The 23,528-nt window shown below is 36.4% G+C and overlaps 1 protein-coding gene across 4 annotated transcripts in view; it reads right to left on the bottom strand.

Moving 5' to 3' along the window:
* Nucleotides 1-1,518: 1,518 nt before the first annotated feature.
* FGF10 (fibroblast growth factor 10) overlaps nt 1,519-23,528 on the bottom strand; it is a 78,031-nt gene continuing 56,021 nt past the window's right edge. For all 4 annotated transcript variants that reach the window (XM_014964813.1, XM_014964814.1, XM_014964815.1 and 1 more), the window contains 2 exons: nt 7,656-7,759; nt 1,519-3,873 (listed from right to left, as the gene is read on the bottom strand). In XM_014964813.1, coding sequence (XP_014820299.1) covers nt 3,676-3,873; nt 7,656-7,759 — 302 coding nt within the window. In that variant the 3' untranslated portion in view covers nt 1,519-3,675. The remainder of the gene's footprint in view (nt 3,874-7,655; nt 7,760-23,528) is intronic.

The raw sequence follows: 23,528 nt of genomic DNA, 5'->3' as shown, positions 1-23,528 counted from the left end.
AATTAATTTTTCATATTCTATTTCTTGCTTATAATGTGATGGGAAATACCTTTTTTTGCATATGCTTGTCATTCACAGTTGCACTGAAATTGTTTCAGTCAATAAGCTTTTTCTGAAAAATACCATCAATAATCACACATTGACTAGCTGCAGCAGAAAATGTGTTTGTGTTATATATTGTACTTTTCATTTTCCAATTTAATAGGAAATTAGGAGAATGAATTCTGCCCCACAATCTAACTTCACAGAGTAAATAATGATACTTGATACTTCAAAAGAGGGCTGTCTTCATGCATTAGTTTCAAGATCAATCCTTGAAGCAGTTACAACTGATTGTGTGAATAGAGACAATCAGTCACAGCAGGGCAAAGTTGTGCTCGTACACTGGTATTCTTGTATTACTAAAGCTTACTAACCTTTAGTGAACTTTATAAACTGAAATGTGTTGAATGAAGTCTTATATAAAATGTAACTATTTTTCCTTATCTAAAGTTTACTTTAAAAATGTGAGTACCTGTTCTTCCTAAATCCCTTCATTCTTTCATCAAATTTGCTTGCTTTAAATTCATTGCCTTTTCCACTGTATAAACTAGGTGGATTTGAATACTTACAGGAAGAATCTAAAGCATTTGGTTGTTATTAGTGTGGAGATAGCTGACTCCCAGATGAAAGAAATTTAAGTAACTTACAAATGTTCAAGTGATTTTTGCTCTGTTTTGGAGCTATACAGCACCAAAACTGTAGATCACATAGTACAATGGATCTTTCCCCCTTTTATTTTTATTGTGCAGTATCATTTCAGGTTAATAAAACAAACAAGGACAATACTATTATTCTCTATTCCTCACATTTTATTGTTTTTATTTAAACATACTATACATTTTTAGCTCATGGTTGAGGATCTGTGATCCTCTAGATAGAGTGTCTGCAGTTTGCTCCCACTACAGTGGGTATTTCAGTACACCAAACACACAGGAATCATTGATTCCTTCAAGGTTTTGGTTTTTTTTAATTCTGGTCAATTTTCAGAAACCACTATTCATGTCGCATGAGCTCCTGACTCACTTTGGAAAAGTGCTATTTCCCAACTTTGGCCGCTGAGCAGCCTCATGTTTTCAGTACTATGATATTATTTATGCATAATCCCTCCCCTGACCAAGCCATCTAAGTAATTTTGTCAAAAAAGAATTTTGTTTGTACCCTAAATGTTCTTTAAGTGGTCATCCAATACTGCATTCACCCAAGCTCACACTAAATGTTCACTGCGGGTGGTTCATTATGTCTTGTCAGTTTTAATTATCATGGAATCACAGAATTGTTATTGATTAGAAATTTTAAAGAGAAACTTGCTTTTATCATGGTAGTTAAGTTTTGCTGTGACTTGCAATTACATTTAAAATCTGAAATACTTTTAGCCCTTTCTAGAAAAGTCTCATTTGTGAAGAAGAAAGATGTAGATAAAGTACCATGAAATGCAATGTCAAGTACCAGCTAAAATGTTGTCTCTCAACAACTTCCTGGTTTTAAAACAGTTGACTTTATTTAAGGACAGGAAATACAATCTGACCATTTTGTATTTTATGGGAAAGCTATTATTTTTTGCTTTTTTTTTTAAAAAAAAACAGCTAAGATTTAAATAACAGATTAAGAATGAAGTGCTGGTTAAACATTGACTTAAATAAGTTATAGAAGATTCCAACAACACCAGCCTTTATAGAGGTTAAACATTCTCAAAAAGACACATTAAGCAAGGCTCTCGTTTGTACCAAAATACAGTTTCCAAACAATAAAAATAAAACCAACTTTTTCACAACAAGAAATAATGAAGATAAAACTGCAGCATCAATATAATCTCATAGTTATCACTTAAAGTATTTAGAACAAAATAATATTATACTACTTTTGTTTCTTACTAAAGACACTGCAAAGGCTTATTTATTTATTTAGTGGAATACAATGTGAAGACAGTGGTACAAATTGTTTGATGTACTGTTTTCTATTTATCTGCTCTAACAAAATGAATTTCAATATGGTTACATTGGTGAGCTATCCAGAGCTCTCTAAAATTACAGAGTAAAGTAAAACATAAAACAAACCTTATGTACCTTTAATTGAACAGACTTCATATTATGCTTAACTTTGTTATACTGCAGTTGCTCAAGTTAAGCCATGGGACTAGTAACACTTCATAAAAATGTGCTGGATATTATGTATTTTGAGCCTTCAGTTACTGTGATGGATATGAAAGGCATGCTAAAGCTGGATACCAGCACAGCTTTTTTGTTGGCTCTCATATATAATATAAAAGTGAGTAATAATCTCTGATAAATGCATGAGCACGATTTTGGATCTCCTGTTCCTCAGTCCTTTCTTGGGTATCGCTCCCACTATGTGCCCATGATTCTACAAGGTGATAACAAGGACAAATGCGCTGAACGGGCAACTTAACTGGTATTAACTGAATAAGAAGTGCAGGAACGACCATGTTGCCTTCTTACTTACCTTTCAGAGGCCAAATTTTACACTTGGGAATTACACACTGTATAATTTTAACATTTGCAATCTCAGAGACGTTAATAGGGCTGTTCACATCTAGGTTCCAGCCCAAGGCTTGCTGCAGAATATTGCAGTGATTGCAATCCATTAGATCTTAGCTCCAAATTGAAATCAGTCCGATCAATATACACACAGCTGCACTGACACCCAAGTACAGATGTGGCCCCTTCTCTCAATTTCAAAATAGCAGAAAGACCCTTTGAACAAAGTATTTCTTGAAGTTTGTTCTTGAGTGCTGATAAGTAAAAAAAATTCTCCAACATAAAGACACCCAATACCATAAATCCAAGCACTGCTTGTTTGGTCTTTTTGCTTAAGTGCAAGACAGTTTAGGAAAAAAATGGATTATACACATTAAATTCTGCCTTTAAAGCCTTGTCTAATACCTATTCTCAGTGTACTTCTGAGGTTTTGACATTTTATCCTATCAACCTCAATGTGAAGTATTGAGAAAAAGGGAAAATAGCAAAGAAGCAAATGAGGAAAACATTTCAAATCAAAAAGATATTTAACATCCTATTAAATAAATAACTTAGAGAGAAATAAAAAGAAATGAAGTTAGAAAATATAAGCAAACCATACTATTCGTTTTGTTAGAACAGTTTTACACTACTTTGCTTATATTTCTTAATTCTATCCCATTCTTCCACAAGGCTTCGCCAGAAATGTCATTATTTGTGCATATGATCCAAGTGCTTCCAGTAAATGCTTGCATGTCTAACTGTTCATTGGATCATTAGGCTTGAACAAGCAATTAAGGTCTTTGATATGAGTTAGTATTCCATAAATAGCATTCCCCATGAAGATCATGCAACAGATTGTCTCATGTCCTTTAAGTTCTGTTGCAGGAAAAAAAAAAAAAAAAAATTGTTCACACTGGCAATAACTTTCATCCCCTTTGATGCAGGTTGTATCTTGACTATAAAATATGACACTGAACTAAATAAAAGTATTTCAAGTGCCAGCAATGAGTACAAAACCTTCAAAGGCTTCCCTGTTCTCTTTTGAAACAGGCAGATGTCTGCGCTATTTCTTTGCATTTACTCTTCAATAGGATTACCAAAAATTCTTGACATAAGAGCCTTTGGTTCAACTGCATCAATAAAATAGTTCCTTCATCTATGACATTACTACCATTGGAAGAAAGTGAGCTGAAGTGTTTTTCCTTCTTGTTTTCTGTCCTCTCTTCGTAGCTCCCCTTCCATTCAGGGCCACAAACATTTGCCTTCCATTGTGCTTCCAATTTAAGGAAGCATATGTATTATACCCATTTTCTTCTATTCTTTCCTTCAACTTGCAATCACTGTTAAACTCTTTCTGTTAAAAGAAGAAAACAAATACACAATTCAGAATAAACATAATCTTTCGGAGTCGCAGCATACTGAAGGCAAATAATTTCTAAAAATGTTTTGGAAGATTTCAGTATTTTGTATGTGGCACCCTTTAAGGATTCCACTCTGTATTTAAAGAAAAGTTTCACTATGTCTACAACCTTTAAAGCAGCATCAGTTGGACTACAAAAAGTGAAAGCAACAAAAGACATAATCAATTATTCAGTGCATAATTATAGCAGTGAATTTATATAATTCACTCACAGCTGAAATGACGGTCCTGTGTGTTATTAAATCAAATTCTCAGTCACAAACTCAAAGTATGAGGTAGCAGTCCTGGAAACATTCATCATATTTCAGTTCTAACAAATACAAACCTTAAATATCTTGAACCAGATTATTGATACCGTATGTTACACAAATATGCATGGCAAAGGCCTACTTCTTATTTAGAGTAAGATCCTTTACACCACATTTGCCATGAAAAAGGGCTTTTTTGGATGCGTGCAAGTCACTGTTATGTTGCTCTTGCAATGGATGTGAGGCTTGTTTACTTTGCTGACCTGAAGAGGGGCTCAGCCTAAAAAAGAATCATGCATGATCCTGTATATTATTGACTAAATAAACTTGAAAGCAATTTTCTTCATGGTACCAGGGACTAATTTTTTCTATTTTTAAAGGAGAACCAGTTGACAGTTTGTTAGAAAGAGTAAAAAATACAAGCATGTGGAAGCATGTAGGGGGAGAGTATTTTTTTTCTATAATGTTAAACGCACTCTTACTCAGATCTGCTCTTTTTGAAGACAAAAATGCTTTCTTTTTACAAACAGGTAATTCCTAATATGTAAAAAACCCCAGTTTTATCAAGTTACTTATTTTCCATTTAGAAGGCTTTTGAAAGTGGAACATTTACAACATACAACACACAACATACGAATATTAACAGAAAATAAGATGTTATTTCTCAGCTCAGGCAGAAGCTCAGAGTATGATATACTAATTATATGTTGTATTTTAATGTGTCTACAAACAAGACAAGAAATATGCCTGAATAGTAAAACAATTCTCATGGTACAGATAAGAATTTCAGTGATATTTTATTATGATCAAAATCCTTAGATATTCATCTTGTAAAAATATAGAAACTGTTCACATTAGTAAAAAAGGGCATAAGAATATTTTCCACTCCTATTAATTTAAATTACAATTTTTAAACTGCGTAAAGTTCATGTTCAGTACTTTGATACACTAAGAATTTTTGAGTCTATAATAATGTTTTACTTAGTTGCTGCTATGATCACAGAACACATGCTTATGTTTTTGGACCAGAATTGCACATATTCAAGCTCAATTTGTAACTCAAAATGCTCTTTGAATTTGGGATTAGTAGTTAGTTGAACAATGACTTTTGGGGAAGACACTATCAAGAGAAGACTCTCTATAAAATGACCCTTGATACTGCCTGTATTCACAAAGCTACCTTTAGATAATTTAATATCCATTTGCTGTAATATGCCACCTCTGGCATCAAGATAGTAAGAAGACAGGTGGCTGTCAACCACAATTCTAAACTGCAGTAACTTCTCCTATATGCCAGCAGATTATTTTGTTAAAGAAATCAAAAAGTGAGTCTTCTTTTGCTCCCTAATTCTAATCAAAGTTGGTCAAATGGAAATGTATTTGATAAACATAGAAACAGTCTTACTTGACTTGTTTTCCCAGATGCAGAATTGTACTCGAATCCAAACTTTTATCTCTATTCTTAGATAATACAGAGAGAACAGATGATGTTGCAATGTGGTTAAGAAGTCTTATTGGCAGAGGTCTGAGTGTTAGCCCAAGACTGCTTTGCTCATTTCAAACAAATTTCAGCATAACCCTGCACCAATGTCTATTGTGCACATGCTTAAGAGTGTTTTTACAATTTTTATTGGTTCTGTTTTTCATATCCATCTGCAAGCTGCCACACTGTAGTAATATGAGTCTAACTGCAAATCTTGGGAGGATGGGAAAAATAATAACAGAAGCATTCTTTAAATCTCCGAAGTATTATGGAATAGGTTTTGATAAGTCATTATGTTGTGATTTTATGATGTGAATATTGAAAAATTATCTCAGCTGGAATTTAAAAAAAGGCTTTCCACATTTGAATCCTCCTGTCAACACAATTTCTAATACACTATGAATTACCGAATCTTATGGCAGCAGTTTCCACCTATGATGCATGAAAACTGCTTTGACTTCTTTTGTGTGTATCTAGGGTTGGGATGGGCTCTCACCAAACCAGCCATGGCTAACAACTTGGCTAGGAATACTTACCTCAGGCTTTGGGACAGACCACCAAAGATGACTACATTAAATGCTGTAAATTGAGATGTGTGAATTGAAGATGGTGAGTTATGCGAATGCCTTCACATACGTACAGAAGCGTACCCACGAGCAATGAGTGTAGCTTAACTGACTAACAGTAACTTTGTCAGCAACTCTGTATATCTTTGTACCTGTCAATGGCACAGGACTGAACACTGCTTATCCTGAATTTCTGACCAATATAATTTTAGAAATTAAAATCGACATTTAGAAGAGTTCAAGAAACATACCTCTGTTCTGGTCTTTCGTTTATATGATTCTTTGACACTGCCCAGGAGTTTAGAAAGTCAGAAATTAGTTTTTGAACCAGGAGTGACTAGCCATAGTGCAGATGAGGGAGGACAGCTTATGCAGTTTCTATGAGCTGAACCCACTCCATGGAAATGCTTCCTTAAAAAAGAGGGCTAAATGACTTCAAGTCCTTTGAGTCTCAGTTGAGATTGGCACTACTTCAACATTTTCAGCAGCCCCGGACCTGCTCTCTCTAAAGCCTATGGATGTTTTGAATACCGAGCAATCTGAAGATTGGCTCATAACCTTTGCAGATGACTTCAATATGTTTACATGTATGTGGGCTCAAACTCACTAGAACTGGGAAAAAGTTGCAAAACTAAAAACACGGACAGATGTAATACCAGAACAAGCTGATGTTTGTATAATCATGCGGATGTATGACGGTACACCTGAGTTTACCAGTCAGATTTATAGATCGTATTGCTTCCTGTTAAAAATATTTGGATAGTTACTAGGTTTTGTTGGGTTGTCAGGTTGTTTTTGGTTTTGTTTTCCCCCCTGAAAGTATCAGTAACCTCAAACTTTCACAAACACAAATAGAGCATATATGGACAATTTTCAAATGATACCCAAATTCTGCTCAGTCAAAGCGTATATATCTGCTAAAATATGTCTATATCTCTCTATAATGCCCATAATCTTGTGTACTAATTAAAGCTGGTTACTCTAGAAATCTTCTTGGAAGTCATAGTTTGCTAATTTGATGTGTCTGCTCCGTCAACTGAAGTTTCCAAGATTTCAGGTACCCTTAATCCTCCCCCCAGAATTACTGCTAAATGTGATTGTACTGCAGAAAAACAGTAAAAACAGCATTAAAGATTACATTTTCTAGAACCCTCTCCATTGGCCATTACTTAATGAGAAACCTGACTGAAGCAGTAAGCATGATAAATCCTAGCAGCTGCTTTGGTATCATATGAGCTTAACAAAATCCAGGGAGTTGTGGAGAAGGGGGCTGCTGGTTTACCAGAGGATGATATTTTGATGAACAGCTCATTTCAGCTCTAATTAGTAGTAATACACAGACAAGGGAGGTTTTCAGTAGGTAAGAGAGGGAACTATGCTGACTACTGCAATTTATTAGGAAGGTAAAGAAATACTTACAGAGCCGTAGACTTTTCCTTTCTTGTTCATGGCTAAATAATAGTTGCTCTTAATGGACTTAACTGCCACAACTCCAATTTCTACAGATGTTATCTCCAATATGCCTAAAAAATAAAAAATGAGCCATTTAGTCAGTTCATTGGAGGATTTTCTCACAATAGAAAAGACAGTAAACTGAAAAATACTAAACTTCTAATAGTTGGAACCAACTGACCAACAAATTTTAGCAAAATTCTCTAAATCTTTCCAAGAATATACACAAACATTGTTTCAATTAACATGTTTCCTTTGCTAACCCTGCATTTTAAACCCATAAATACTGAAACAGATCCATTCTTCTTAGCATAGATTTTACTAAAATTTATCAGAAGAGACATCTGAACCACAGCATTAAATTAAATCTATAGCATATGTCAATAGAATGTTAGATATAGACCAATCTTCCAAACCAGTGGTAAACTATTTATTCCTTGTAGGACATTTAGATAAACTAAATCTGTCAGCTGCACTGAGCTAATAAATTCACTTTTGGCAAGTGTGTTGACATTTTGGGATATAGAAAGACTAACCCTAGCGGCCACATTATCTTTGTCTTTCAGATATCAGAAACATTTTGCTCTGCTTGTAATAAATATGATTAATTTTTTTCTTGAAAACAAACTCTATCTGCAATACCGGATGGCTCAAGGGGCCAATAATGGGAGACAGAGCTTTTCATCTCTGTATTTTCTGCCCAAGAGCATACCGATTGTAAAAGTTACTACAACTGACACAGTGACTTTAGAGATCCCTTTTCAGCTATTACTAGAGTAACTGGATGGCTATGTTGTTTGGGCATTTTCTCTTAATACAGGATAAATATGGTTCCAACCAAATAACTTCTAAATGGTTTGTTCAGGTAGTATGCCTGGCTCCAACATTGCTCTTGATATTAAAATAGGTATTAAAGTAGTCAGAACAGTAGCCCATTTAACTCATTGATCACTAATGAGGAAATTACAGGAGGGGCAAAAGTGTTGAGAAACTGTGAAGACCATCCTAGGTCAAGCCAACAAATAATGTGACAAATAGATCAGCTGAAAAAACATTGATGAGTTGCCAACTGCTTAAAAAAAGAAGAATCTCAAATAATTTCCTCCTAAATATGTTCTATTCTTTTTGTGTGAGCAGGTTTATACTGGAAAATATAAATGTTTTTTCATTTACTTAAAAATTCCTTATGGTAACAACACACCAACAGAAGGCAACAGTATAACTTGGTATTCAGTGCTTTTTCTGGAAATGTTGGTTTTCTGTCCCTGTAAATTGAATGCAGTCTGTTCAGACTGTGGAAGCGTGTGCACCTTAGTGTGCAGAGGAGGTGAGAAGGAAGCTGTTTCACTGCAGTTTTTTTTTTTTAAAAGCCTGCTTTTTACACAATGCAAGAGTCATTCTATATGGCTACTGAACTGGTCTATGCAACTCAGTGAGGGTGCTACCTGTTCTGTAACTAGACGTACAGGCTTTGATGTTAGCTGAGCAGTGGCTGTCAATCAAGCACGAAAAAGTAATAGCTGAATTTTATTGGGAAGTAAACCTGATGACATACGATATGCAGTGAAGAAGAGAGAGAACAACAAACCAGGCAATTCAACATGAAAATCTCCTTTTATTGACGAGAAAAGAGAGGTGGCCTTTCCTGGATGCATTTTTAATATATGCTTTTTTAAATATTATGCATTTTTATATATTACATTCTATACTTATATAAACTAAATAAATTTTGATATGAGCATATATAAATTCCAGTGCAATTACCAGAGGTTTTGTGTTTACTTAGCAAGAAGCATTAGGTTAGCCACAGCTACAAGGCCCTTACATATGAGAAAGACTTCGGTGAGAACTGCAAGATAAACAAGAGTCGGTCTGGGATCTAGTAAAGCCCTTCAGAAAATCATAGTATCAGTATCAGTAGTGCTAAGTGTGTAGTTGCACATATAAGCAAAGAAAACTTCACCCGTGCTGTGGAAAATCCAAATATCCACTGGGCTCCTTACAGCCATGTGAGAACAATTCTACACGAATTGCCTCCCAGGCCTGGAACCCAGACTTGAACAAACAGAGTAAACGCACAGTTACATACAGCACTGCAAGTCTGCTACCTGTGAGTGGTAAAAACAACAATTCCCAGAATCTGCTCCCTCTATCACCAATGGTATCCAACTCAGTAGCATCAAAGGCCCCTCTGGTATCTAGAGCTGCCTAACTACTGCCAAGCAGCAAAGATATGGCCAGTTACTTAAATGAAAACTCTAACTTCCATCACTTACTTATATGTAATGTTAGCTTGAGAATTAGCACAAGGTGCTTAGGTAGAAATAAGAGGAGCTATTACATAAGGGAACTCTGTAACCTAGAAAGACCCAGAAAATGTGAGGGAAGAATCAGTTAAGAACCTTGGCCTATGTTTAAGGCTAACTTGTCTACTGTTGCAAGGGTGCCATATATCATTTTCCATATGTAAGATGAAGAGAATTATACTCTCTAATCCCAAGAAAAATTAGTCTTGACAGTTAGCTCAAATATACCAATGCCATGCCATCGATACAAGCAGATCAATGAGTCCATACCAGCCAAGGTCTATTCTGCTTCTATGACTCTTAAAATTGCTCATTTTCACAGCAAAGCAAAGTCAAAGATGCTTTCTTGATTTTCTGCATTAGTACAGAGCAGTGGTCTTGAATATTTCTCTCCCATGGGACATCTGAAGTATTTGTGCTCAAAATCAAACAGACTTGAGTGGAGTGCCTTAAGTTATGTGGATGACAAGCTATTAGAGGGTAAGAATGTGGTGCAAACACTGCCACAACGCCCACTCCTTTTTACAAGTTACATGTTTTTTTGCATTTTTCATGCCAAAAAGTGATGAGAAGAATTTAATTAATTCTTTCTGCAGAAATTAATTGCTGTAAGCCAGACTGTGGCACCAGTAATACTAGACTGAACCAATTTCTAACAACAGTGGTAATCAAAAAAAAAAAAAAAGATACTGGCATAATATTATTGCCATTATTAATTTTCACGTTGAAATGGATAAAACTGAGTTATATTTTGTCATATTATCCTTATAACAATACCACCATATTAGACCATTTCATCTGATTATTACACTTGTAGCTGAAAGAGAACATTGCTTAAATAAGACACTTGCACTGAATTAATTCATTTTAAGTATTCTGCACTTCAGTGGTATACACTGCTCTTCAGTACCATACTTAAGTTAAAGTATCAGAAGGATTTATATAATTCATGAAAATACAGTCATTTTTTTCTGGTAAAGTTTGTTTGCAGTCTCACACTCCATTATATTCCCCAGTAGGGCAGCTAAAAGGAGGTCATGAGGAGAAATGTTACTACATTGACATTATATCTAGAGTAACTAGTTTGATTCTACCTAGCGAGGCCATTTTACTGGAGCCAAAGGCAGCTGCATAATTCAGAACTATTATCAGTTTGATATCGTCACCAACGATCCTACATTGATTCTCACTGAGTGTATTTTTTGTATTTGGAATTGGTATTTGTATTTATGCACTTTTCAGTGCATAATTTTCAGTGACAATTCTGCATATTCTGACCTCTGCAGTATTTTGCAGGGAGAATGGGACATTTTAATGGCTGTTTTTCTTTCAAATGAATTTAACAGTCTTCATCTAATATCCCCTGGCTAACAGGGACCTAATTTGATAGTTATCTCTATAACTCTCTATACGCCCCAGAGACTTCATTGGAGTTACCTGCTGGCTACAAGCACGGAAACAGCTTTTCTCTAGATTGCAAATTTTTCATTATTATTTACAGATTTTCTCAGGAGGAGATTTTGTCATGAATTTGAAAGAAATCTGCTGAATGCAATAGGAATCTTCCTATAGAATCAAGAATCACGAAACAGTTTGGGTTGGAAGGGACCTTTAAAGGTCGTCTGGTCTAACCTCCCAGGGACATCTTCAACTAGATCAGGTTGTTCAGAGCCCCTCCCAGCCTGACCTTGAATGTTTCCAGGGATGGGACATCTGCCACCTCTCTCAGCAACCTGTGCCAGTGTTTCACCACCCTTATTTTCATACGTCAGTGACATAGACACAAATTTCAAAAGTCAGCATGACAGCATCAACTCATCTGAAAGATCTACAAGCAGAAGCCATAAGGACTTTTCAGAACTTTCAAATGTACTGCATTTAAATCAAATGCCTTTGATATAAGGGTGAAAATATGTATTTTATTATTCTTGAGTCATTATTAAATTTGGCAGGAATGCATAAAAAAGGAAAATGAGACATACAGTATAAAGCTTAAAACTGGAGTGTTTTTACCATCTAATGAACCTGACTTCTTTGGGGGCACAAAAAATTTTCCTCAAGGGTTATGTAGTAGAGTCATGGGCTGTTATTGGAATTCTATACTCCTATAAAAAATACAATTTCTATGGGCTGTCAAGATTAATTCTGTAAAATTTCATGTTCTTCAATTGCTGCAGGCTTGGAGGTAACAGCCTATTTTTAATCATAGACAATATGGCTGAAAGGATGCCAGACCACTGTGGGTACTTCACTGGCCTTAGGAAAGTTACTCTTGAGAGATGATTGTTCTCAGATATCTTCAAAAAATGAGATTCTATGACCTCCCGGGTAATCTATCCCCCTATCTACATTAGAAAATTTTTCTAGTATCCAATTTAAATGGTCTTGCTGTAATTTGAGCCCATTAATTCTTATTTAAACTGTAAACTAGCGTGGAAAAGAATATCTTTTTTTCTTTGCAGAAACCTTTGTACATATTTAGGAGTTATTACCACACCTACCTATCTACCTACCAGCTTTTGCTCTCTAAACAAGTCCAGTTTTTCAATGTTTTCCTTAAGGCTTTCAGGATTTCTAGACCTTTGAACACTCCTGTACTTGTACCCACAGTATGGCCATAATACTCTAACTGAAATTTCAGCAATGTTGATACATGAAGGAACTTTTAATATTTCTTGCAAAAGATATATGCATACTCATACATTTATTTATTCACACTGCCTTTTTTTTACAGTAATATGGTAATACTGATTCATGTTTGATTTGTGATCTATCACTCTCAGACACATGGAACAAATGTAAGCAATCATTCCTCATTCTACAGTTGTGAATTTGATTACTCCTAATTAAATTGTCTTACTTCACACATGCACTATTATCAATGTTGTTTTGAGCTCTTATTCAGTCCTCCAAAATACTTGCAACTATTCCAAATTTCATATGTCCAGCAACTTTTATAACCATGTTTTTAATTCCTCCATTCAAGTTATTAATGAATTTTTGATTAGAAAGTACCTTGAAGAGACTCTGGTGGAACTTGATGCCACTGTTCAGATTGGCAGTGAAAAACTGCTAATTCTTGAGTATGGCTTTCCATACTGTAAAACTTTCACTTAGATTTTGCTTACTGATGTTAGTTAAGAGAATATCAGTAGAGATACGAGTTTCAAAAGTCCTTCCAAATTCATGGTATCTATTGCTTCTCTCCTTAATATGAAGATTTTTATCTCATCACAGTTGAAAATTAGGTTAGTTTAGTATTACTACTCTTTGATTAATTCTTTGATTAATTCTTTTTGGTTGATAATTTCTTGGGTGTTTACAAACGTATATTTAAAAATTACTTTTCAGATTTTTTTTTCTCAGGATACGCTGACTTGTCTCTAGGTCTTTGTTTTGTCCCTTTTTGAAGACAGGTATTGTATTTACTACTTCCTCAGTTATCTGGGGAGTCATTTCTCTCCTCAAGTTTTCAAAATGAATCTCTAGAGGCTTGGCCAACCTAACTCAGTAAAGACAGTAAATTTTATCAAGCAAAAACCAGATAAATCGTCCAACTAATTTTAATTTTGTTATTTTCCTACGCCAACCAATGCTAGCTTCTCTTTGGAGCTCATGTTTCTTTTCTGTGAAGCCTGAAACAAAAAAGGCATTTCAGCATAATTCCTTGTATCTGATTTTATAACACTGCTTGGGCTCAGTCATTTCCATGCCTTAAAACTTTTCACTCCAGGAAAATCTGTAAAGTAAATAATTTCCACGATATAATTGTAATTGTAATTAGGCTTGATAATAAGCACTGCAAAAAATTAATATTCTTGGGGGGAAAACTCTCATTAGCAGTTAACTCATTTCTGGTTTCATGCTTTTTAGGAACTTGGCAAGGAAAAGAAAATAATTAAAAAAAAAATATGCTGTGGCCTCCATTATGGTTTTAAAACAGATAGCATGCTATGATTTTATAGCCATAACTCTGTAAACTTCAACAATTACAACTAATCCCCTTTGACCACATCCACTGTAAAAGCATAGTTTTCAATACCCAAACCATTTCCAACTCATTATAGTTAGAAACATTTTAAATATCAGCTTGAGATGTGCCCTGTAGCTATGCGTGTTCTCTCTTTACAGGTCCCAAAGGCTAGAAACATATTCCCAGTAGAAAACAAGTATATTTAACTTAAATAAACTGTATTTTTATAGTTTATAAAAGTGATCATTATAGAAATGACAAGGCAACAGAAAGCTGACTGGCTATCTTGCTCTGCACAGAGGGACTATAAAAAATACAAGTGAAAAATTGCACTTACATAGTTCTGTACGCTAATTCCAATGTCCTCTGTTTTTATAAAAATGCTGGTAATATGAAACAACAAATTTACAAAACATCTTAGAACTTGAGTGAAATTATGTTTAGCAATTTGTAGGAAAGACAACTTGACAGAGTTGACAGAGTATCAGATCTATTATCAAGGAAGTACTGCAATGAATACAAGCACACCCTGCAATGAGAACCACTTGATTCTGGGATCAAATACAACTTCTTTGCAGTGTGAGGCAGTGACTATTTTTCTGTAGCTGTGTCATTAGCGTAATACATCTTAAAATGCATTTTAAAAATCTTCAGGCCTAGTTGAAGTCCTCTTAATGTAGCTGAAGGACCACCTTGCATCTTCCTTCTCCTTTCAGTGATTATCCCATATATGTGGCAATCACAGGCAGTCCTTCTCTCCCTTGCCTTTTCTTTTGTCAACAGAAATATTGCAGACGAAGAGTGAGTTCAGCTGTATGGAATGTGATGATGACTGAGAGTTTCTGAAACTTTCTGGTTTCCCAAATGGTTACAAGAAGCTGCTGGGTCTGTAAAGGCAGCTGCTGCTCTTTGTGGGTCACTGGAGATGGCAGAACTTGGTAACATTCCTCTAAACTGACTTTCTGAACTTTGGTTTGTGCACCCTCCAGGAAGCTTCTCTGAAGGGGTACCTTGACTGGCATTAGCTTAGGTCAAACAAAGTTGGTGATACGGCGTAACATTAAAGATTTGATAGTTGAAAAAGCTGCTGTTAGTAAATGGCTTGAAAAAGGGTGGTTTGAAGAAATGAGAAGGCTGGTTGGATGTGGTCATGAAAGAGTGTGAGGCCACTGACTCGGTTTCCACTCTGTTTCACCATTTACACCTATGCAAAGGAAGTTGAAAATATCCCCAAATGAGAAGTTATACTGTTATTCTTATATTCTGTTTGTTTTGCATAAGAATTACTGACAACAGAAAGAGGAAGATGGTGTAGTAGAAGATAAGACAAACCTAGGAAACTAGGATGGGCTAAGCCATTGGAACCTTTTCAGTGAAGGAAAGTAGTTCCACTAAAATGTAGTCGTACAGACATTGTGGTTGGTTTTGGAAGGCAGCTTAAGATACAAATCTCACAATCTGTGATGACACAGTTATGGGCGTAAAACTCATATAAGCAGTCTGAACCATAACCAGCTCTCACTTAAAACTAAAAGTTACAGTTAAAATCAGTTTGGTGCTTTTTATTATTATTTAATATTTTCTGAGACCTCCATCCTGTCTGCTCTAAATCAGAAGTATTGAAAGGCCTCGAAGCAAGCTGCTAATGTGTCATCTTTAGATCAGCTACAACCAAAATGTGAATGTCCCATGAGCTTTCCAGTCCAATCCCCGCATGTGGTGTATTTGGATAAGCCTAAGATATGTATCCAAACTTCTGGAAGGCTGTGGGAACAGGACCTCTGAGCCTTCCTGCATTAGCACAGTATCAGCGTAATATGTGAAATCTCCACGGTGCATAAAGATCACGTAAAACAGTAATTTCTCAGACCCACAAGGGGATTAAAGGAAAATAAACCGGTTCTCCTCTACTTATCTACTGCTTTTATGGCTTTAATTTCAGAGCAGAGCAAGGATTACTCAAACAACGGTCCTCTGTAGACCAAGTAAATGAAAGGAAGGCAGCAGTAGGGTACATGGCAGGAGAGAACCTCATTAATGATGCAATAGTGAGAGCTGTTGGTTAGCAAAGGAGGAATTTAGGTTTAGCTACAAGAATGGCAGGAATCAGTTTAGCTAGTGTACATCCTGCCATCTAACAGAAACAATTCAGGAGCACAGTTAACCTACATTTTTCCCTCTTGTCAGTGACAGAAGGCAACTCCAAAGAACAGGTCTAAACACCGTCACTCCTTGTGTTAAATGTCCAAACTTAGATGGGTTAAACTCAAGCAAAGAAAATGTAGGAAGTGACTTTGAGGACACATGTATGCTGTCAGTTGAGTTCAGATCTGTCCCCAAGGACACCTTGTCTGTCACTTTCATCACTAACATCCAAGCATGTCATCGGATTAACCAAAGTGCTGGAACTATCTTGCAGGAGGGAGAATAAACACATTTTCTTCCTTCACATGGATTTAAGTCATGCTGTGAAGACTGGGTGGCTACAGGTAGAGCCAACTGTCCCTGGCTCTGCTAATCAGAGCTCAAATTTCTTGAGCTCCATGCTTTGAGCCAAGACAGGAAGACGTATAGCCAGCTACATGAATGCTGATGGAAAATATAAGGGTCTGAATATCTCAGTGTGCTTGACCCCAACATTGCAAGATTAGATACAGACCATGTCAGAATTCATTATCTGATCTGTTTCTGGAATGGTGTTATAACTGGCAATTCATATGGATCCAGGAATGGTACTAATTCATAGGCCAAGAGGAAAAAAGAAAATAAAACACCACCACAAAGTATATACGGTTAGAGGCAGGGTTATCCGATTTGTTAGATCTCTTGACAAAGATGGCTTAAGGAGATTCAGCTCACCCTTCCCCCAGATACTTTTTCCTGCCTCTGTGCTGAAGTTCACCAACCCTTCAAATATAACTGTTTGTGGAGCAGCACTATAAACAAAATCTTTGGAATGATCTGACTTGGAAATAACTCTCAATAGAAAACAAATCAACCTAAACCCCTCAGGACTAAACAATCCAAGTTTTTGCAGTCTTTCCTAGTAGTGTATTTTTTCTAGACCTCCTATTGCTCTCTTTTTGGTCTCTTTCCAATTGGCTAATTTTTTTGAAGTGAGGTGCCCAAGACTGGACTGATGTTCTAACTAAGGCCTGATGGGTACTGAATTGAGCAGAAAGATTACTTCATGTGTTTATAAGAAAACTTGGATCCCAATCCAAATCCTAATCGAAACTTGGCAGTCCATATATGTTTCCATTTAGTAGACAGGACCAGGCACTCAGGATTTCTGCCAAATCTTAAATTTCTAGATCTCCACAGAAATACATAAGAGAATGGAAAGCTTGTAAAAGACTAGTACAGCTCAGAAAATTTTCTCAGGGGTGTGTGGAGCTGCATATTTCAACCTGGGTGAAATCTTGAGTTATCTTTCACATTCCTGATCTTTATGTTCACCTCCTGCATTTTATCATTTGAATAAGCTTCAAAGTGAATAATTGCAAATTGAAAGAAACTGGATGCAGTTAAGGCTGTTCCATTTATTGCCTGTCCCAACAGGCAAGGAAGGGATAATACACGGGCAGTGGCACTGCAGAAGAAACAGTCAAAATGCATGGTGGCTGCCAGAAGAAGTAGGTGTCCATCACCTGTAATCTCAGGAAAGGCAGGTCTACACTGTTCAGGCAGTCAGCTGCTGCTCAGTCAGGGGCTTCTAGCAGATACAGTACATATATTCACAAATGGAGCATGGGTTATAGCCAGATTGAGCCAATCGCTACTTAGGCCCTGACAGGTATGAGCAGATGGAAGGGAGCCTGTGTGCTAAAGCAGTCAGAGAGTGTATAAACATGAAAAAAGGTATCCCTATGAGACATTGTGTGGAAGTTGTGATACTTATGAAACTCAGCATGCTGCAGATGGCCTCTGCTACTTGTCTGTCAACAATCTTTATGCAAATGACAGGTTTGTTGCCTCCTACTGAGACTGACACATACTGTAGCTGTTGTTCCAGCTAAGTATCTTCAGCTGCACAACAAAATGAGACAACAGTTTCTTTCAACAGTTCTGTTTAATTTTGGGCCTCATTTGTTCTTATGATGGATCTCAACTTGACTCCTCATTGTGCAAGACAATGGGACTGGAAAAATATGGTCTCTCATTTGATAGTCTTAAATCCTATCTTCTTGTGGAAGGTAGTAGACGACAGGAAAGTCAGAGCATAACCATACCCCAAAGCCTGGCAATGTGCATTGCACTGCTTGCAGCAAGTAGGATCCTCTCCTAAATCTGCATAATGACCTAGTAATGGAGTAAAACAAATAAAAATCACAAAGTTCTTTAAGGGACCATGACTAGGTACAGTTCCTAGCAGCATCCTGCTACTGCTACATTTCTCTGAAAAATGAGGGATGCTTTAATGTTTTCCCTGCAAATCAGAAAGTAGTTGAACACAGTAATCTACTACATTAATTAGTTGTTGATTCTAATGGTTGATGTCTGTCTTTGTCTCATATGGGTAAAATGAATCCATGGTATTTTAAAATATGGGATCCACACGTTTATAATGCAAGACCAGCCCTGGATTAGTATAATGACCACTCTTTTTCACATAATTATCTTTGGTGGCAGTTACTTACCAACATTTTCAGCAGTTTTCTTCTACAATGCCACAAATATTCCTAGTATTGCATAATAATAGCAACTTTTTAAAGGAAAACTTTATAATGACTGTGGCAACAAAACACACATTAGAAATGTAGATTAGGTCAGCTGTATGGTATGAGTGATCAGTATTAAGAAAAGAACTGCAAACAGTATTTCACTATATCTTAAAATTCCTAACTGTTGTTTGTCCCTTGTAGCTCTTCTTCACAAATTCTTTTTTTTAACTGATCTAGATGTGATCAAATAGAAGGCAAGTCTCTGACCCTAATATTCATATTTACATACTTTGGGTCAGTGTTGTATGTGATTTAAGATGACCAATTGTCATCCCTTGTGCGTAGCTCATAACCAGTTACTTTGCAAGCAAACTACTGTCTAAACTTTTTCAGACAAAATATTTATTGAAAGACACAATAATTATAACAGTTGGTATTGGACAGTCTGGGAGTAATTAAAGATAAATTAATGGCAAATTGTTACTATATGGGAAGACGTTAAGGCCAATGGTTTAGCAGCTGAAAGAACTCAGTCACCTCTAATCAACAGTTCATTGCTCTGTCCATTCATTTTTTTGTTGTCTCTGACATAAATAACTCTGTGTACTTCATTCATCCTAAATTACAACCAATCAAAAGACACTATTCAATAACTGTATTATTCTTGTTATAATGCTTTGTGATCAGCTTCTCATTTTTTCATGCTAGATATGTACTTTCTCTTACATATTCTGTACAATTCTTTCATCATCAAAGGTATGCTGAACTCCTAAAGCAAGTAACAAGGTCTGTACTCTTGCATACAGATGTAAACTATTGCCCGCTACAGTGCAAGCACCTGATATATGTCTTTCACAGTGTTTTCATCTTTAATACTTGACTGTCTTCTAACCTAGCTGGACCTGGTATCTTCAGTCTTCTAGTACAAACAGGTTTTTTTAAACTCTGATGAGCAGTGATAAGTGCTGTCTTCTTAAACATTCATTCAACACCTCATCAAAAAGCAGGATGACAGAATCATCAATCTTGCACAGAAACATAAAAGGCTGATCTGCAGAGCACAATCACTTCACACTTTTCTGCTTTCATTATCTTCAAGTCTCCTTCTATACTGTTCCCTTGCTGACATCCTCGGATAACAGCTAACAAGCATGTTTTGCACACAGGATTATGTGATCTAATTGCACATGCTTGTGCCTCATGTCTTGTCTTTTTCCACAAACTCTGATTCCCTAGTTTGGGTTGCTGAAATCTTTTTGGTTTTCCCTTTCTTTTAACTACATTAAGTCTCTTGCATAAATACAAAACTATGTTTGGGACAGTTAACAGACAATATAATTCAAAAGTTTTGAAATACTCTTTCCAGCTTTTCTACTCAACCTTCTTTATTTAAATGGGGGTTCTGCTCACTGGAGTCTAACAGAACAAAATCACAATCAGCCAACCAACCCAATCAACCACTGACAACCAATCAGAGAGTGTGGTTTCTGCTGGGATCCCAGCAGAATGCTTGTCAGGGGACATGTATAAGGCAGGCAAAGAACCTCCCATCTTCTCTATGTACTTTTATGTCAGGCTCAGAGACACCTTTGCTTACACTACTGTCTGACATTGCAAAGAGCACCCAGCCCCTAGGCCATTTGGTGACAACTGGCCAACAACCATATTTGCACCTCCTAGGGTGGTCTGGTGCATCTCTGAGAGTCTCAGTTCAATTTTCCCCAGGCTATTACCTCTAGAGACTTTACCCATAGCCCTCAGTCATATTTGTGGTTTTTCTATTCTGAGTGTCTGACATATTATGACGACTGTGGCAGCCCACCAGTGTGCTGTTTGTAGAGTCCAGTGCCAAGGTCATGTAGACAACCTCTTGCAGAACCTGGCATGAGAGTGTATAAAACCAAAGGAACCAAGTCTGTCTTGGTCTTGTCCATATTCCCTCTTAGTAGTGGCTCCTGCAGTAAACTACCCTGAGAATTCTGTGAGATTCATCTCAGGAGGAAATAGTTCGTGTTAAAAAAAAAAAAGCTATGCGTGAACTAACGTGCAATGTGAAGGGTCAGGAGTGCTGGATCCAAAAGCCACCTGGGAAGCTAAGTTAGTTGACAATGTAGACCTAGCCTTCGACACCTATGGTGATGAGCCGCTGAAGAACAGAGCTGCCATATTTCTGTCTTTTGCATGTCGAGACAGACACTTCTAAGCAATGTCAGAGCAATGGTGCGTGTGCTGCTTGTACTGCCTGGGCCTAGACAACAAATATCAATGCAAAATGTCTTATTGCTTGTGAATGAACCAACTCCACAATTATATTCTAGGATACATGTTGTGTAGCTGATGTACAGATAACAATAAATACATATGAAATGGGTTAAAAATAGGGAACAAAAGTGACTAATTTTCTCGGGAAAGTAATTAGTGAAGTCCTGGCATCATCTGTACTCAATATATTAATTAATGATCCACAGCAATGCCATGACAAACCTTGCAAATTATACTAAACTATTCTGGAAATCTGAAGGAACTAGAAGTAACTGCAGAAGAATCTCAGGATCCAACCCGACAAGGCAATAAAATACTAGATAAAATTCAACGTAGGTGAATATTGTAAGAAGTGGTGCACACAGGGAAAGTAGTTACGTTCATAAATATGGAATGTGTTACAGAATTGCTTATGGCCCAGCTATCACTTCTTAGTCTTAAAATAGCATAACAAAAATTGGGAATGTACAGGCCAGGAATAGGGAATGCTTAGGGAATGGAAAATATAGCAACAAAGTTTAAATACATCTGTGCTGGCATTTTGAACACAATGCAAGCATAAAAGATGGAGTAGAACTGGAAAAGCTGCAGGAAAGGACAACGTGCATGATCAGAAGTAAGGATTAACTGTTGTTTGAGGAATACCTAAAACATAGGGCTTCACAGAAATGGCTTGAGGGGGAATCTATAATATTGTAGGCAACCTTGTCAAAGTGAAGAAGGAACAACTATGTATTGAATCTCAAATGAAATTATTGGCTAGATATTTAAAACAAAAGAAAGTATATTTTCACACTTGTTAGACTACTGCCGTCATTCATGGGATTTCAGTTTACATGCACTGAAAAGCAATCAGAACAATTAATTCTGAAAATGAGTTCCTAGAACAAGTAAATAGGTACCATCATTAGTCTGAATTGCATACTGATGGACACTATGAAATAATAATAATAATAATCAGTTATCACTATATCCTTGTTCTTCTCCTCTTCAATATTCTGCTGCTGCTACTGTCAGACACAGGAAACCAAACTGACCTTTAGTCAGAAGCAGTGGAGTTTCTCCTTTTAAATCTTACATAGAGAAATGGAAGAAAGCAGAGAAACAGCCAACAGTGTTGTAAAGAGCAAATTCTGTTAAATCTAATTTCATTTAATGACAATGTAACAGGTAATATCGTGAAAAGAGCTATGTAGTTAGGCTTTTGACACTAGCACATCGCATTATCAGAAATACACTAGCTTCATATAAAACTGTATTTTAAGTAGGATGAAAAATAACCTAGAAAACCATATTTAGAGAATCATTCTCAATGATTCACTGCCAAAATTGATTGAAGCATTGAGGAGACACCAATAAAGGAAGACGAAGAATGAGATATCTATTTTGCAGAAAAGTGCCTGGGTGGATAGCGGTCCACAACCTGGGCTTGAGTGAACAGCATGAAAAGCAAACATCTTCCTAACACATCTGAACATGAATATAGTGTGTGAAATGCAAAATAAAGTCTTTCCACATCATCCAACACTTGAAATCTGGGTTCTGTGCTCGATTCAAGATATGTCAAGGGAGGGCAACCAGCATGGCCATTGGTCTAGAAAATATGACTTGCAATGGAAAGCTAAATAAATTCACTCTGTTTATCTTAAGAAAAGGAGGTTTGGGAAGAGAAAGCATATCAGTAACTCTCAAATACTTTTAAAATATCTGGAAAGAGGAAGAGAATATTCCATGCAAGAGGTAACAGAAATAATTAGCTCAACAGCACAAAAAAGTAAAAGAGGATATGAAGAACAATAAGATTTTAATAAGGGTGGTAAAAACTTCTCTATTCATTAAAGATGCTTTGGAGTGTGTGCAGCCCATAAGAACAGGTTATAAAAGTGTCCAGCAGAGTTGATAATAGCTATCATCCACATGTACATTGTGGGACAAGAGGACACACCACATTATCTCTTGAGATTTCTTCCAAGCCTATAAATCTGTGATTCCACATACAAGAATTCAATCAAATGTTGCACTAACTATGCTACAGAGCAGTATTCTGTACAGTGTTTGCACAGGAAGTCAAGCACTGCCAGAAATGTAGAGACTTAACAGCATGCATGGTGTGCAGCTGATGTTCTGAAGTACAGGACTTTTGGTTACATAGAAACCAGCCAGAACTACTGTATGGCATTTGTAACCAATGTATTGGAATCCCAGAAGAAATGCAAAGAATCATTAAAAAGCCCTGGAGGCACAAGAGGTCTGTTCAGATATGTGGTAGCTTTAGGAGACAGTAGGAGTGTGATCTTTCAGATTTTGCTCCCCAAAACTTCAAGACCATAAATTCTTTCACAGTGCATTGGCTTTGCAGCTCATATATAAACTTGAGAGTTATTGCCTTTAAATTGTTAACGTTAAGTCTGTCATCCCCCTGTTATTCATTTGCAGGTTTGTGCTTATTGATCCTAATTGATATCTGATCAAATGTAACACTAACTATAATTCCTTTTTGTTTTCCTAGAAACTATTTGAACACTGTAGTCTGTGGTGTTTAGAAATGAGATACCTATTTATTTCTGTAAAGAAAAGCATAATTATGACAGCAATACTAGGCTACTAGGCTTGTTATACTGAAATTTGAAGGGAC

This window comes from Calidris pugnax, unplaced genomic scaffold, assembly GCF_001431845.1.
Source record: "Calidris pugnax isolate Ruff unplaced genomic scaffold, ASM143184v1 scaffold273, whole genome shotgun sequence".
In the NCBI taxonomy this organism is placed as follows: Eukaryota; Metazoa; Chordata; class Aves; order Charadriiformes; family Scolopacidae; genus Calidris; species Calidris pugnax.
This window is presented reverse-complemented; position numbering and strand designations above follow the sequence as displayed.